At 42.6% G+C, this 17,974-nt stretch overlaps 2 protein-coding genes across 4 annotated transcripts; both read right to left on the bottom strand.

Annotated features, from left to right (window-relative positions):
* Positions 1-3,451: 3,451 nt before the first annotated feature.
* gpt (glutamic--pyruvic transaminase) lies at positions 3,452-17,484 on the bottom strand. 3 transcript variants are annotated; one of them, XM_046407448.1, is made up of 12 exons: positions 17,309-17,484; positions 13,591-13,777; positions 10,173-10,262; positions 9,863-9,971; positions 9,546-9,679; positions 8,703-8,946; positions 7,968-8,047; positions 7,744-7,880; positions 7,475-7,649; positions 6,585-6,740; positions 4,631-4,743; positions 3,452-4,059 (listed from the first exon to the last, which is right to left on the bottom strand). In XM_046407448.1, exons 1-12 carry the CDS (start codon positions 17,341-17,343, stop codon positions 3,969-3,971), a joined length of 1,551 nt encoding a protein of 516 aa, XP_046263404.1. In that variant the 5' UTR covers positions 17,344-17,484; the 3' UTR covers positions 3,452-3,968. The 3 variants fall into 3 exon arrangements, with proteins under 3 accessions (XP_046263404.1, XP_046263405.1, XP_046263403.1); XM_046407449.1 differs by lacking the exon at positions 17,309-17,484 and adding an exon at positions 14,348-14,502; XM_046407447.1 differs by lacking the exon at positions 17,309-17,484 and having other exon boundaries at positions 13,591-14,292.
* fuz (fuzzy planar cell polarity protein) lies at positions 14,822-17,302 on the bottom strand. Its single transcript, XM_046407452.1, has one exon. It carries the CDS (start codon positions 16,936-16,938, stop codon positions 15,640-15,642), a length of 1,299 nt encoding a protein of 432 aa, XP_046263408.1. The 5' UTR covers positions 16,939-17,302; the 3' UTR covers positions 14,822-15,639.
* Positions 17,485-17,974: the final 490 nt, after the last annotated feature.

The following is a 17,974-nucleotide window of genomic DNA, read 5'->3' as shown; positions in this document are numbered from 1 at the left end:
CAATCTTTCCATCCAATAAAATTTAAGGACAAAAAAAAAAATAAAGAACTATACTACAATCAAACTATATTTCTTTGTTATTCTGCAGGTGGCCATTTCTCTTAAACACACACTGTCTGGTTTCCCTTTCCCCTTTAACCTAAAGTTGTTGTTCTTGTACTTTTTGGGTTTTGATTCAAGCAAAAAAAAGAGACACAAAAATGAAATTGATGTGTTAGCAAAGATTAGATCTTAAATGGATACTGAAACAAACAAACAAAAACAATCACATGACAAAAAGGCAGCAGAAGTCCCTCTGTCTCTTTTCCTCAGATCTGCAATTACATACAACTAAATGCAAATCACTGTGTTCAACATAATGGTTGCAACAACATCGTTCAGCTCAACCTCAAGTGGCAACCATATGTCCTAACTCGAAGAAAACAATGCAGCTGCTGATTGGCAACGCTGATGGTTCGTCTGATTCTTTTGCATTTTCCAAAATGTGTCAGTTCCCTTTCAGTTGTGGCATAATTACAACATGCAGGACAAAGACAGAAATAGACTGGGACAATATAGTACTTCTGTAACTTCCTTGTTGCTAAATGAGTGAGGTTGGCCTCACAGAGCAATAAGTGATTGAGTACCTTCAGAAAATGAGGAAGTCACTACTCTGGATGGATCCTGCCGCCATGATAAACCCTCCAAATGATTCAAGCAAAAACATAAAGTGTGCCAAAAATCGCAATCATGGAAGATTTATTCCAGCCTTAACTCTTTACCCCCTCATATTTAACCTGATATGTGTTACTGTTAAATATAAAAAAACACCTGCCTGCCGTGTGGCTGATTGAAAGTGATTTGGGTCACTGAGGTCGTGACCTCTAATTTTTCTGGGGGTTTTGTGGGTTTTAGCATCAAAAGGTGGAGTGTGGGCATTTTATAAGATTTTTGTTTTTCTTCACGTGTATGTCCCTGACAGCATGAATAAAGCTCTTTCCACATGAATCTCACACAAAAGCTCACCTTTTATGACCCGTTATGTCCTCTGCTTGGTGGTGCTCATAGCCCCCACGTTGTCTGTTTGCTGACTTTGTTGATTGCTGTACTTCTTCGACTTACGTGCTAACTGCTGCTAGCTGCTTGTTAAATTTCTAGTTTGCGAAAGCGTTGCGGCCCTGCCCTTTCCTGTCCTTTTTGCTACCAGCCCATCTTTAACAAGCAGCATAAAAGGGGCTTATGTGTAATGTCAAAGTGGCCGCTCATCATAATGAATCCACACAGAATTATTAAGTGATTTCAGCAGCTTCTGTCGGTGCCTTTAAGCATCTTTTGTCTTGGTTTGGTTTTACTGCCTGTATCTTTGCTATTTTGGTTCAGTCTCGCTGTTCTCATCAGCTTACGATGATTCCAGGCAAGGCAGGCAGCTGCTTTCAGTGAAAGGAAAAAAAGCTGAAAGTGCAACCGTACATTATCTGATCCAGCACCGGACAAAAGACAAGACTCATAGGAGAGCCAGATACAACCTTCAGGACCTGATGGAGAACAAAACAGAGCTAAAAGGTGAGTGAAAATTAGACTTCATTTGGTGGCACCCAATCAATGCTAATGTTGCTCCCTTTTGATTGCATGCGTACATACGCAGTTGTTTTCTAACAGTCACCATATCAGCCATATAAAAAATAATGTCAGAATTGTTTCGACAGTGTGTTTTTCTGTCCCCAGGTGACCGAAAGAAGTAAACTCTGAGGTTCATTTGGGGACTCATGATCTCACTACTTCTGTAATCATGTGTGGTAGTTCATTGTGTTTGAAATTGACCCCCGCAGGGCGGAAAGCAGCCATTTCACACAATGACTGCTCATTATGTTAGCCTCTAAGTTTAGAGAAAAAAAAAGTCAGTTCATATTTTCTAACGTTACTGCGTGATAAATACGTAGTTGGAAATGGTTTTACTTGTTCATTTTAATGATAAATCCTTGTTACACAGCATGAATTAAGAGTTTCGATATCGAATACCTTTAGAGTCTTTTGTGACATTTTCTGTGGAATCACCTTTCATTTCCAAGCTTAAATGCCACCCAAATTTTAAACTGGGCACAACAAAATGATTCTTAGGACTGTCACTGTGCACACAAACGGAATAAGGAACACAACATCATTGTCATTTCACAAATTCACAATCCACAAATGAGTCTCAATAAGCTGTTCTGGTCACTCATATGACTCTCCTCACATAAGACATGGAGAATAAAGACCAGTCAGGAGAGGACAGCCAAATGACATCCCTGCTGTCTGATGCATGACTGTCTCTCTGTCTCCCAACATCCTCTCCCGAACTAATGATAACCTCTGAATCCCAAAAGATGTCAGGAGATGAGAGAAAAACCCCAATTAATTTAGGGTGAAGAGGACTGGAACGTGTGAGCGCGTCATGCTGCTGGAGTGAATGGTGAGGAGCACCAGGAAAGACAAGGCTCGGTATAATTAGGATTCAGGGGGCTCATTGTCAAAGATAATTAAAGTTGACAGCCACTGTGGAGTAGAGAGGAAGAGAGTAGAAAACACCCTCAAACTACATGCTTCACTTGAGCACTTTAGACACAGTCTTTCACTCTCTATACCTCACGCACACGTCTAACCTGCAGAAACATCTATCATCCCAGGTTGCTCGGAAACTGCACACTAGGCAATAAAATAGATGACAGATTAATAGAGACGATAAAACCGGTTGTGGTATCAACAACGTTTTTTTATCCTGAAATCAAGCTGGACAGCATCATCATTAGAGGTGACAGCTTCAGCAGTTTGTAGACAGCTGGCCAACGCACAGACGGATGTGACATCTAAGAGCACCCGTGAGCTGCCTGCATTACTGACCTAATTATGAGATTATCAGCCTCTACTAGTGAGAAATTACTCCTTAAATTAGCTGAGCAAATAGCCTTTTACTGTATCATTCTTGTACAAACAACAATGGCTTGCTTGCTTATTAAAACATGTATCTATTTTTACCTGTAAACTGTTATAATTACATTGCCACTACCAGCACGTCTTTTTTACTGAACTGCAGCCACTGAGGTCACAAGGAGCATTACAGGATAATGGTGCATTCAATGTCAGTTGATTTAAAGCTATACTTATCAGTATTATATATATATATATATATATATATATATATATATATATATATATATATTAACAGCAGACCAAATCAGATCAGGAGTTGCTTTCAGTGACAAACCTCACAGAGAATTACCTCAGCTCAATGAAGCAAAACTTGTTTTGGTTTCAAAATTTGCAGCTTTAATGTTTTGGTTTGGTCTTACTGCTCTCACCGACCTTGTCTCACACCATAAATGTCCAATGACCATGTCCATAAATGTTCACGGTCAGAGGAAAATAACATGTTTATCTTAATATGAATTCAAAACACATCTGACAGCACTTTACATAAGAACGAGACACAACATAGATTATAGATTACATTTAATTTGATTCTACAAAATCATCTCTGAATCATCATGCAAAAAGGGACTTTTCTGCATATCCTCCGTGTCAAATACCGCCTACAGGAATGAAATATTTCAACCAGTTAAACACATATTCAAGATCATAAGCAGCGTTACTTTACCTTCAACTGTGCCTGCTTTTAGCTTGATATTCACAAATACACAGACCTGCAGTACATACTGTACACCCTTCAAAGCTGAAACCACACACACACACACACACTTTTCTGTACCAAGCTGGCACACATCTGTGAATTATTTCCTCCCCAGTTTTGTTTTGTACACAAAACAGTCCCTCGTTCACCGCCTGCGTATGTCCGAATGAGATGGCTGTAGAGGTTGAAGTGCGTCATCACAGAGACCACCGGAGCTGCCGCAGGTAAGGCACTTAATATTGGCGTTTAAATACTGATTGGCTGATTTCTTTTTTGTTGTGGACTGTGAGCTCCTCCTCATGAGAACTAGAGATGTGGAAATTTAAGAATACTGCTGTGTGAATTTCTGGTGGAAATCCTTGACTTTGTTCAGCAGGATATTCAGCTTGTCTTTCGGTGGCAAGATGGTCATTCTGGGAGGGAGAGGGGAAGAAAAGAGGGACAGAAATTGGGAACTGAGTGTAACTGAGAAAATGCAAAAGGTACATAAAAAAAAACAACAACCATTCTCTTCCTTAAACTTAGAAACCAACTTAGAGTACACTTAGAGTAAAGCCCTTTTGAGACACGGAGTATTTAACACGTCTGGCTTTATAAGTGAAAGTGACTCCTCTTTGACATTCAGACACAGGTGGCTTTTGCGTCATCGCTTTAAAGAAGGAATCGTGATGCTTGTGAGATATTTGAGAGGAGCAGAAGAGGAAAGTGACAGAGAGCAGCGGTCAGTCAAAAATGTGATGATGGTGAGGAGGTATTTTACACCATTTGCTGACTTTTTAAGGATTAAACAGCAAATCTTTTGATCAAAAATCAAATCAACAGACACCTTATTCAGTAATGAAGATGAATGTTAGTTAGAAGAGAGATACATGTCACTCAAGGCGCAGTTAGCAGTTCTAGATAAAGACAGTTGAAAACCGAGTCTCATTCCAGGGTCGTCAAATAGCGAAGTTTTTCTCCTGAACATCTTTAAATGTTCTGTACCTGAAGTGGTAGGTTCCATCTTTCTGGCCGAAGCCGCTTCCAGGAACGAGGCAGATCCCCGTCTCCTCCAGCATCTTCATGCAGTAAAACATGTCTGGCTGCTGACCTTTGTCCTAACACGGAGGAAAAGAAACATTAGAGCTCCATTTGAGTATTAATATTCTGGTAGAATAGTAATATATTTTAATCAGCAGAAGTAATCGATCAATTTTCTTTGACGCTATATTAACTAGATTTATAAAAGAACACAGTGACTCACAGCATCGGCATCATACTGAAAGTACTGTATGTACCTTTCTGCAGTTTTCTTACTCACCTGCTAAATTTATTTTCCTCCCACTAAATTATGTTTTTAATTCATGCCTGAAGTTTATTTAAAATAAAAAGATTTTCAATTTGTGGAAAATCCAAATCCACTTAAAGTAGAATTGGATCACATGAAAGCAGAAGCTGCACAACTGAACGTCTCTTTGAAACCAATAGTTCACTCGTTTACTTTTAATAAGAAAATTTAATGATATAGTGCTACATTTAAGATAAAACTCCCAGAGGCTCTTGTTAAGTTAATTCATTTCAGGTCAATAATTGTATTACAAAGTTCCATGGAAATAATTTGCTTTTGTGTGTTTGTGCCAGACATGTTTTCTTTCTCAGCACACGTGTCCTTCAGAGGTGTACATGCCTTTGGGTAAGGACATTTCCTTCAGCTATGAAGATAACTGAAGGCTGATGTAAATAAAACAAAGAGAGATGAGTATTGATTTGAGGTCAAATTAATCTCTAGTACAGAATTTTGATGACTGAGCGTCAGTTAGAGAAGCCTGCACACGAATGAAAACCTTAGAACATGTTTCAACACTGCCCAGTTTGCAGATAAGGGCAGATCAATTTATTTGTCTACCGAGGTGGGACGCAGTAACAGCTGATCCATTTTTTTTCCTTTTCTCCTCAACTATACCGTGTTTTTGTTTTGTTTTTTTCCATGGTGGCTCTTCAGTCTGAGCTCTCCACCAAAATTGCTACCTTCAGCTGACAGCTCTAGCATTTATGTCACAGAAAATAATCCCTGCAACACTCGCCAGGTGCCGCTATGCAGCCAGTAACTTTCTACAAGCTGACATTCCCAAACTAAACTGTAGTTTGTTGGAGGGGGGTGGGGGGTGGGGGGTAGGCTACTGAAAGTGAAAATATCAAAACAGAATAATTAAAATGCATGCATTCCATGTCATATCTGGGGGGATGCACCAAATGTTTCTGAAGGCTGCAACAGGCCACGTTGAAAACTGTGCTAGAGTACATAGACAGATAGACAGATAGATATAAGCCCTCTTTTTACAGTGTCTGACCCTTCGAATTAGCTGAGTATTGAGATTGAGGACCACGCAGACGCTCTACTCAAACTGGCCGTGGTCACGTTGGCGAGCGTGTTGCTAAAGTCTGTCTTTCTCCTTATGTGGTTTCGGGAAAACGGCCAGCACAAACACAAAGCAATGCTGTGCAACTGTGTGATCAAGATGGTGAGCAGAGTCACTGGGATTGATGAGATGTCAGTAGGTCAGCTTTACTCTGACCTTATCCTCTGTAAGGCTAATCAGATTCTCAGCTCGGCTCATCCGCCTCCCTGAAATTCCTACTGAGCGGTCAACCTCGGGACAGAATTGAAACCACAAGCTATTGGAAATCATTTGTTCCCTTCAGCAAACAGGGAGGTGGAGGATAGTGTAGGGTATGAGACGTGTATTTAATGGCAGCTGGTGTAGCATAAGTATTAGTGGATCTACAGAAGCAATACCTGTGCCAAATAATAAGCAGTACATTAATGAGGGTAATAATTCTTGCATAAGTGTATAATGTATTTTATTCCTCTGCTTTGGTTGCTTGATGAATGTAATTTCCTTGAAGCGGTAGTCCAATTTTAATTGAAACACTTTAGAACTCTGTGTTAAGGACTGACCGTGGCCTCTTTGATGGCCTTTTCAGGGATGGTTATGCAAGGGAACGAGTACATGGCACCCTGCACAGGATTGCAGCTGATGCCCGGCACAGAGTTGAGAACCTGCTCTGTGAGCTTGGCCTTCTCTGCTAAGGCACTTAATGTGGCCGTGCGCTCCTGGATGTGGGTGAGAGAGAAAGCAGAGCAGAGAGAGAAAAGTCAGTGGATAAGAAAGAGAAAACACGAACAACAATATTTTTGAGGCCTGGGATTGACTTGTACTTCAATAATGTATGTATGTATGACTTAGGCTACTAAATGAAAGAAGTTGCAAGCAGCTTCATGCCTAATGTAACTCATTATATAGCACTATTGTGATGCACTGACCATGATAATAAATGTAGTAGGAAACCATTAAGTACTTACTTTTTAATAAAACAAGAGTATAATGAGATTCAACAGGATACAATGTGTATATTACAAAGTGATTTCAGTCTCGCAGCGTATAACAAAGTACATACAGTTGAGTTACTCATTGTTATTCTATAGAAGTCATACAGTCAAAACTACCAAAAGGCTGAACTTTCCAAAGGCAGTTGACCAGTTTTTGTGTTTGTAGGAAAGGAAGAATACACTTTAAATATCATAATTATAATTATTTGTGATGGATTCAGTGTGCTAAAGTAAGTTTAAGAGAAAAGCAAAACAGCCCATTAAAAAGCAACGCATTACTAAGGAAAATCTATAACCAGTAGCAGTGTATAGATCGAGTATCAGTTTGTAGCGTGTATCGTGATATTGGTGAGTATATTGACAAAGTACAACAAGAGATCATGCTGCAGAATATCAGCATATTGATCAACTCGTCTCCACTGCCAATTAATGAGGGTTGTGGTATGAATATTGTGTACCTTGATGAAGCTGTCATACGAGGGCTCCCCAGGCTGCGGAGGGTTGACCACCAGGTCCATCAGAGCCTGTCCAGGAACAGGAGGACACAGACGGACAGACACCAGCTTGGTCAGCTGGGCCTTCACCTCCTCGTCCATGTTGATGATCTCCATGTAGCCTCCACGGAAGCCACACCTAACAGAGAGAGAAAACTTTAGAACGAAGAACCAAGCAGCACACGCAAAAGATACATAAGAAAGAAAAGAAAATGACAAGTAAAATGACTTACTCTCCCATGTAACATTTCGAGGTGGAGTGGAAAGACGCCAGCTCCACTGTATTTGAGTACTCTGGCCCCATCTCAAACAGGACCTTCTTAAACGAGTGGAACTGGCAGCCCTCAGCATACACATTGTCCTGGTACACCTGGAAGATGAAGAGAGAATGACGGATGTCTCAGGTGGGCAGAAACCAAGAAAGCAGGTGGATGTTAAAAGGAGCTGCAGAAGGTACCTCATCAGCCATGAGGAAGAGACGTTCCTTCGCTGCAAATCGGATTACATCCTCAATGCACTGTCTGCTCTGAACCTGACCTGTGAACAAGCAGGCGACTCGTTACGGACAAAGGTTTGAAATGAGGATTAGGCAGGAAGTTATGTCCATTTGCCGCCATCTAGTGGCTGTTCTTCCAGTAATGCACATAACGTGTAATTAACAGAACTAACTATTGAGGAAACATAATGAGGTGGACACTTGATTGAGAAAGTACTGTATGCCTGGTGGAAAGTGTGCCTTGGGAATCTATTGTAGTTTGATTTTAGCCAGTGACATTTGTTTGATTTTTCTATCAAAAAATGCCCTAAAATTAAAGTTAAAATTAAGGTCAGATCATATGCGATTAAATTAGAGATGAATAAGTAAAATAACTGCTAAAATTGACAGAAAAAAACTGGGACTGAGGGCCACAAGATGCAGTTAAAAGCCTAAATAAGGCTGGCAATTGAACCTGTTGTTCAAATGTTTCATCAGACTCATCTTTCCAAGCTAACAAATTAAACGAATAAAGAGGACATACATTAACCGCTAATAGATGTGAAACCTAAGATCACACTTTCACTTCTTTTTTGTTATATCAAAATGAAAGTTGAGGTTGAGGTTTGAAACTGAAAGGATTTAATGTGTGAAAACACTTACAGATACAAACAATCCAGTAGTGACTTTGACCAAAATAAATGAAGGAAGCTTTACCGGTGGGGTTTCCAGGGTTGATGATGCACAGGGCTCGGGGGTTGCAGTGGCGCCTGGCCTCATCCAGGGTGCGCTGCAGCTCGCTGATGTCCAGACTCCAGCACTTCTCCTCATTCAGGTAATAGTTGATCTGCACGGCGCCCAGTTCGGCCAGCGCAGCCGAGTACAGGGGATACTGAGGTATGGAGATCATGACCCCTGTCCGGGTCAGACCCTCGCCACACACCAGCAGCTTCAGCATGGTCTAAGAAAGCAGGGAGGGGAGGTCAAGAAAAATATGTTGGCTCATCAGTTTAACCTGCATTCAAGTATCACATTATAGAATTATATATACAAGGCTTTGAGCACATGACGCTTGTGCAGTTAAGGTGCTCTTCTCCTGCTCTGAATTTCAGTTTGAGTTCTCCTTTTAAAGAACACATCATACAATCAGTTTGATGAGGCCATATGACTCAATTCAGTGAGTTGGGAATCCCATCAAGGGTATCATACAGGAGATGGTTAACCAAATGTGTGTGTGTGATAAAAAAGTTTGCTTAATTTTTCTGTATTTTCTCAAATCTTTGCTTTTTTTCTTTTTTTGTTGCAGTTGTAACTCCTCAAGACCACAAACTATTTGAAAAGAAACGTCGCTCTTAAAGTGATAACAAGACAGCTCATTGACATCCTCACGAAAAGGGTTTGTGAGGACGTAAAATGTTTTTTCATCAGCAGTCTAATTCCAGCACTGTTTGGATCTTTTCATGCTAGTTTTTGTGTGATGTGTCCTTTAAAAAGATCACTCCTTTCCCTCCCTTTGGAGGAAAACAATAGGGACAAAGTCAGATGAGATGTGATTTGTACCACAATGCCGTCGCTGGCCCCTGTGGTGAGGTAAATGTTGTCTGGGTCACAGGGCACACCACCATCCCTTCGCTCAATGTAGTGGGCCACGTCCCGACGCACAGAGTCTATGCCCTGACTGGCGCTGTAGGAGCCTGAAGGACATTCATGTGGAGACAAAACAAGTTTCTTTGACAGCTTTAACATAGCAAAGCACCACCACAAAACATACTTCAACAAGTAAGGAGTGTACAACGAGACTGAGGGTGTTAATTAGCAGCTGGGGTGTTATAAAGTTAATATTGCTTGCACAAAAGATCCAACACACTCACACACACCTATACTGTGCCCTCCACAGGACTGGAGAATGCGGCGTGCTCTACTTTTAGCATCCTCTGGGAATGTGTTGTCATTTAGCAGCTCAGGGTAAGAGCAGAGCGCCAGGACCTTGAAACCAAGTGAGACGTTAGTATAAATGTCAGAAAGGACATTCTGCCAAATCCTGCGCAGATTACTGCATGAGACAGAGGAAAAATGATTGACAACAACGTAGTTAAAGAGGAAGAAATCAGTTTCATAGACACCAAGAAGTCAGAGCAAAGGTCCTATATTTAGATGAGAGGTTGGGGGAAGGGCTGAGAAGCGGACCTGTCGGAAGAAGGTGATTGGCTGCTGTCCCATAGCATGAGCATCACCAATGTTGGCCTTGATGACCTCAGCAAAAGGCTTCTTCATTCCCTGCAGAGCATAAACACAACACAAAGAAACGGTTAGGCGCAAACAATGTGAGCGTTTGTTCACTTGATCTCTTCTGATATTTACAGGTCGTTAACAAACCGGTCACAAGTTGTCAAACAGGGATGGTGCATAACTCTGACTGCACATGGGTCTAAACACATACATAACTTTCCCATTAACATTCACACAAGCGGCTGCTGAGAGTTTGTGGTTTATTCAAAACCACTTTCAGGGATGGACTATCTTGGCTGCTGGCTGGACTGAGTCACTTACATTCCTGCACTGGAGTGTATAATGACATAGTGGAAGTTAAAGTATCCACCAAGCTCAAATGCTCAATTTACAATTAACACTACCAAAAAAAAAAAAAAAAAACCAAAACTGAAAAACCTACAGTTTATTTAATGTTCAGGTTTCCAATGAAATTCCACAAGCCTCAACTTAACTCAGTTTCAGGATTATTCAGGAAAGTCATGTATGGCATTTCTGACTTTATTACAGCTTCTCTCACACACTTTTTCTCACTGATGCTATCGTACCGATAACTCTAACCTCCTGACACAGAAACAATCATTACCAAAGGCTTTTAATCTGCCTTTGGTAACAAAGGGTAGGGTTAGGGTTAGACTGAGAAAGAACAGGACGACAGCAAAGCGGCAATGAAGATGAAATCAAAAATAATTAGGAGAATATACTACCAAAATGAAAGTGTTTATGGACTGTCCTCCAGGCCACTAATATAACACTTCTGAAAGCTAATCTCTTGAGCAGCTGAGACTGCTGACAAACAGCAATGCTGGCACACATGTGCACATACACAAACACACACACACACACGCTGTTAACACCAGATGTTTGGAGCAGCGTGACACTGCAAGTGGAACCCGATACTCTGCGCAAATCAAAACAGCCTGTTTGTTTGATTTGTCCAATCCAGGTCAGATTTTAAGAAACTCTCTCCGTCTCTCTGATTGGTCACCTTTCAGAGGCGTCTCTCGTTCTGGACCAATAACGTTAAACTGGGTGAAAATCAGCCCCTCGGTTAAAAGTCCTGCCCACACTGACCTCTGCTCCTGAGAACCAACTGGAAAAGCCTGTGCTTTTTGTCCTCCACCGCTGATAAAAAAAGAAAAAAAAGGCCCAGCAAACAATGCTGAAGTTTTAGAACAGAAGGTGACTGTGCTCTTGATGTACAGCGCAGGAAGCATTTCTCAAAATGTTGCATTAAGGGCATAAAACAATCAAAGCTCCTTGTAAATGACACTGCAACTTAATCACCTAATAGCATACCACAGTGATCAAGTTATAAACAAAGATAAAGAAAACTCAATCATCATGAAAAACAATATGAGAGGTTTGCAAGCTGCTTTTTATCTTGCAGAATGCTATTTGATTGTGTGTGTTTGTCCCACCAGCGTCTCTTTCTGTTCACTACAGCTAGCTGCTCATTAGGACAAACAAAGACCACAGTGTAATAACTGCATGTGAAACCCATCTGGTTCAGCGTTTAGGAAAATAATCAGTGGCATTAAAAACAAGGTCATACGTGTGCTGTAAATGATGAGCATAGATGTTAGTTCTCCCAAAAAAAAAACCCAAAAAGAACAAGGTGTGTAGGAAACCGGAGTAGGGTTCACAGCGTGTGCGTTTAATTCATGGACAAAACTGGGAATACCGCTGTGACCTGTTTCCCAAAGTAACACAACCCCATCAAAACTGCAGCATGAATAGAAGCTGTACGTGAAAATGAAGAGGAAATCAGCTCTGACAAAGGGCCACAATTAAAAGTCTTAAAAAGCGCAGTGCGTTGCTTCTAAAATCTGTGGACTGAGACTGGAGGACTGGGTGCTGGACCAGTGAAAGGACTGGCAGAGGCCAGTTTGCAGTCACCGAACAAAGATTTTGCAGCGCTTCCCTGGCTGCAGATGGAAATGTGATGAATAATAAGTTCATTAGCAGTTGTAAGAGGAAAGCAAAAAAAATTGGCCTCCTTTCTTTCGATATCTTGACCGGGTTTAATCCAACCCGAAATATCTTCTGCTTTTTGAACATCTAAACATCAATTCGATAACGCCTGATCAAACCCTTGCTCAGCCAAGAAGAAAATAAATATCTCATAAAGAGTGGGTTTTAGCTGCAGATAAGCACTGGTCAAAGCAAACGGAGCATAAAATCTATGGTGCCAGTGAGCCATCTGGTTTAAAAAGGTCACCACTGTCATTACCGTCCCTGCTGGCCCCGCGTTGCTGCGTCCTTCACCTGTGCGAGAACCTGTCGCAAACTCATCCCTGCCTGAGCAAAGCACTCAGCACAGGACGCTTTTCACACCAGACTGCGCTCGGTACACTAACAGCTGGTTGCCACATCAACACTAAAGACTGCAAGAGGAAGGAGAGGGAAAAAGAAAGAGAGAGAAATGGTCTGTACTTAAGAAAAGGACCAATAACATCTCATTTGTAAGGAAAGAAAAGTGTACACATCAGCCAAGTCGGACATTTTGGATTTTGGGGGACTGTGGCAGGTAAAGTGAGGTCACTGTAGGACAGACACTGAGACGGATACATAAAAAAAGGACAGAAAAACACAGTCTCAGGTTTACACTGTGATCTTTCATCTCTCAACAATGAACTATGGCTCAAAGAAAGGTTAGAAATTAACATTATTCTGCAAGGACAAAAATCTGGATCACACCGGTCTGGACAGCTCCTGCCATGATTAAAAACTCCTCAGGAATTACTGACTAGCTGATGGACTTTGATATCAGGGCGTGTAGGCAGCACAGCAAGTGATAACACAAGGTTTTCTTTGGGGATACTGTTAAGACGGTTGCGGTATGGTGAGAACCTAAACAGGAATAGAAACCTGCTGATGTGCAACTATATCTGATGAGAAGACACTGGGTGGATTCATACTCAGCATTCATAGGATTCAATGGCAAACAGGCACACAAAGCTCCCTTTAAACAGAATATAACATGTGTCATAGGGATTTTTAAATACATCAGTGAACTCATTCATCACTCAAAACCCAAAGAGATTCACATCAGATGACGGAAACTGCTCTTTGGCAAGTCTACTGATGTCTACAGATGACTGATAACTTTCAAGTGTCTGTTTCAAATACAGTAACATGCGATTAGATGGGATTGTTTCAATCCCATAGGCAGAGTAATTCATTCCTCTTGATATAAAATATCCTTGGCAAGCTAGTTCATGTTGGCCTATAGAAGACATAAGGCATTAATGATATAAAATGAGTTTCACATGCACAGATGATAAGCAGGATACAAAGTATGGACTTAAAGATCAGATGAGCCTGATGTACGAACCTCAGAGAGCTCCCTCTCCAGCTCCACGGCCCGCTGCACGATGGGCCCCCGCACTGCGTACTCCACCTTCTTCACCGTGGGGTTCATGGTGTCGATGGTCAACACCTTGGCCCTGGACGATACTCCATTCTCGGTCATTTTCTCTTTGGGGAGCCCGCGTCGCGTCGCACTCAGACTCGATAAAGCTCTGCCGGGATAGGAGGAGGACAGAGGGGGAGAGGTCAGTGAGTGGACCGTGGGAGGACCACCGCCGCCGCTGCGGGCGAACAGCTCGCTTCGCCCGCGGCTTAAAAGCCCGACGTTCCTGGGTGTTAGCAGCTGCATCCGCTTGGCTGCCATGTCACACTGTCTTCTTTCAGCTAAGCTGGTTAACTTTTTCAGAGCCCCTGCGGTGCACAGTGACTTGCTTGCACCACCACCACCAATTGCTTCACGGGGGGAGGAGTGAAATTAGAAGTTGTAAAAGTCAAGGCAGCACGCAACTAAAACCCAGACTGCGCTCAGACCTTTGGACGGTTCAGAGGTAGAAGAACAAAAATGTGGGGGGTATCGACAAAATAGTGATAAAGAGAAAAAAATCCCAGGATGTCTCTTAAGGCCCTGGCTGCGTCCACATACACCGACTAAGCTTATAACTGAAATTTTGGGGGTTTGTTCCCCCTGTACGCATGGCAACACCGAAGCCTGCTATCCCTCCCCTTTGTGTGGCTTCGTGTCAAGCGTCATCCCACCCCCTCTAACCCGTTATCCTACGCACCGTGAGGCTGTCAATCAGGTTCGGTTCTCCGGTTACTGAGCCGAAACAGCTCTGGACGACTGACGTGGCTCAGAGCAGGGATATGCGACCAGCTTCAAACTTTGTCCGGAGTTCACCGCACTGCGTCCCACTTTTTGTTCTGAGCGCTCCGTGCGGTTTGGGAGGAGACTTTAATTCTATTTGGTGAACAAAAAATACTTAGGAATGCTCCTCCTTTCCCGACTGGAGACTCTCTTAAGTTTCCACCGCTGAGGTGGATTTTAATGCAAATTCCTGTGATAATAATATGCACTAACCTGAGCAATCAGAATAAAGTGAAATATGTTAGAATAACATTAAAAAACACACACAGTGGCAAAAAAAGGTGGCATTCCAGTGGCATATAGTTCAATGTTTTGTGTCTCTGTTGCTCAGTCCCTTGATGGTCACGGGTTATAATTTCCCCAGGTAAAACTGACTTGGTCCTGTGTGGAAATGCAGCAAATGGCCAGTTTGTCTGCTCCTCTCTCATAAACATTTAGACAAAATGAGCAAGAAGAGCAGAGAATCTGTGATTAGACACTATGCACGGGGATCTTTTACTGATCCTCCATGTGACTTCCAGTAAGACTCTGAGTGTTCACACAGAAAAGTGGGACTGCAGCAACTTTACTGACATTTATGAGTGCAGTTATGAACAACACAAAACACTGCAATTATCACGCCACAAAGTATTCATTCAGTAAATGACGTTATGTGGTGTGGAATACAGACAGTTATTAATTTATTAAGTAATTTAGTTAGTAATTTATTTAGCAAACGTGTTAGTATATGAACATAATTTCTGATAAATACTTAAACCCCATGCTGTACACTGTCTGTGCCACCTAACTGTCAAGAAAATCTTTGAGGTACAGAATGAACTGGAGATCAGTTCAGTAAGTCTAACCAGCACTTCATGACTGTGACAGCCTTGGAGCCAGTGGAGTTAGACACAATTGTGCAACAGTGATGCAAAACAAAGCTCAAAAGCTGTTAACATTTTGTATTATTTTCACGTGTTAATCAGCATTAAATTCTTGAAAGGCACAGCTCTTATCAGTGTTCTTAACCACGCTGTTCACAAAAGGCAGACAAATGTGACCTTATTTTGTGCTTCCAGATCTGGTAATCAACACATAATTATGTGTTTGCAGTCACATATGAAGATATATAAGAAATCAAAATATCAGCAGCTAATTCATCTTAGAGGTGAAAAGCTATTCACCTGTAAATTAATACCAAAAATCTGGATGTTGTAGTAAAGAGTTCAGTTAAAACCCAGTGGCTGTAACTATATCAGAGAGAGTCTGTGTGGCAACCGTTCGTGTTGCAAACGTGGGCACTGACAGTGGGATGAGCAGGAAGAGCTGGTGCTGTGGTGTTTGAAGTCCATAGCTTTTGCACTCCTCTGTAACTAGATAGCACTGCAGTGGCTGGTGGGTGAACCCAAGGGCAAAGTCTTCAGTGTTGCCTCTCTGAGCCCTCTCCTCTGGGGAGACACACAAAGTCTCCTCCTGGCTGAAGTAGCGTGTTGTGCTGAAAATGTAAAAGAGCTTCAGTAGCTCCCAGCAGCGGGCCTTGGAGGGTAACGGAGGGTCACCAAGTGGATGATTAGTCTGCACGTAGGAGACTGATCGACGTGTTTCACGGTTGATGAGAAGAAGTGCCAGCACATCAGGGCGCAGGGACACAGATCCTGGTAAGCAGCGCTCTCCAACAGCCAGGCAGTCTCTCAGGGTATCCACCAGGGGTGTCCAGAAACGAACCACCAGCCCACTCTCAGCTCTGTGGAGGGAAGGGGTTGGGCCACACAGCACGCACACATCCGCCCCAGGTAGCAGCTGGAAGCGGAGCAGGCGGTGGGCCACCGTAGGGCTGCCCTGAGGAAGAAAAACTGGATAATCACACGAGGCTGATCCAGAGGCTGAGAGGGACCGCATCAAAGCAGAGAGCAGCACAACTTCCTGCGGTGCTAGGCGCCACCACTTCTCAGTTGCGGCGGCTATCCGCCCACGGATGATGAGACAGCCAAATTCGCTATCTGCAGATTGAGCAAAGCCATCCACAGCCTCTTGAAGAAGAGTGGGGTTAGGGGGCAGCAGTGAATCTGCGCAGTGTGTCAAGTAACCCAGGACGCCCTCTTGCCTCTCCTCCAACAGCTGATCAATGAGGCTGAAGCAGGACCGCAAGTCCCTCTTCAGCCTCTCAACATTCCTGACATTTGCGAGCTCATCCTGCCCCAACACTAGCACCATGCAGTTCCACACATTCTCCAGAAGACGTTGTAAGCGAAATTCCTCCTCTTTGCTGCTGCCTGCACCACCTTGTCCACCTCCAGTCACAGCAATGAGCATCACACTGTCTTGGAAAACTCTCCACACCACCTTACCGCCGCCTTCAGTCTCACAGCAGGACAACACTACACCCTGACCACCCCCGAACATGTGAACACCATTCAACGAGCCGATGATAGAGAAGGGCAGCTGCTTGGAGGCTCCTCTCGTGAAAAGAGGAACCCCACTGCTGGCTGTGAGGCAGAGGAGGTGTGTTGACCCATCCTGGAGCATCATTATGGGGTTAAGCTATGTTAACTGTGGTCCACTGTTGTATGCACAATAAACAGCTGCAGCGAATTATTTAACCAGTTAACGAACGGTCTTCAGTAAACCGACTGTATTAAGACAATAACGGAGTCAAAAACCGACCAGCTCGCGGTTATCAGTTAAAACTGGTCCTGGCGTTACTGAAGTGACGGTGAGCCATTAACATCACTACAGTCCATCACTAAACCATTTCCTACCAATGGCTGCGTACGATAAACAACTACAAGACAAAAGATACCACGCCTCAGATATATTTGTCATGGCTAGTCTTCCAGTATTTCGAAGCGGTTTTGTTAGCTAACTGTATTTGGCATGCTAGGCTAACAAAAGAAGTTACCGTCGTTTCCACAGTAACGCTGTCCCATGATTCATTCTTCAAACTGGCCAGGCCAGCTCCATTCCGCTGGTCGAGCTGCAGTTGTGATTTGCGTGCTCCCCTGTAACTGCTGTAGGAGCGGGGCAGGAAGACCGACCTGGGTTCAGTCCCCGGAGTGCATGGAAGTATTGTTCACATGGATCTGACATCCGTTAGTTCACGTCTCGCGAGAGCTCAACCAATCGCTCTCTCATGATAGCCGGTAGACGGGAACCCTAATCTGAATGCATAAGCGTTACTACATTGCTAAAATCTGTAATTGATAAGTGTATTAATCACGATTCACGTGGAAAGTAGTGAGGTGGTTTGCTCGACAACTGGCGGTGGAAGTTTTCAGAACCTTTACTTTAGTAAAAGGACTATAGCAAAGTATCAATGATGCATTACAAATAGATGTCCTGGTTAAAACATCCTACTTAAGCAAAAGTATGTTTAAGTATATTAAGTATTAGCAGAAGAATTTAATTAAATTATTCAAGTAAAAGTACTGTAGTCATTTTAACTTTTATTGAAATGAAACCATATGAGAAGTTCAGAGGGAAGAATCATTGTTTGGTGGCACTGTTCACAATGCAAAGACATCTGAAATGTAACTTTGATTACATGTTTGATTTTTGTAAGGCTGCA

The sequence above is a fragment of the Scatophagus argus genome, chromosome 13, assembly GCF_020382885.2.
Source record: "Scatophagus argus isolate fScaArg1 chromosome 13, fScaArg1.pri, whole genome shotgun sequence".
Classification (NCBI taxonomy): Eukaryota; Metazoa; Chordata; class Actinopteri; family Scatophagidae; genus Scatophagus; species Scatophagus argus.
The sequence above is the reverse complement of the archived record's forward strand: the minus strand, read 5'-3'. Positions and strand labels throughout refer to the sequence as shown.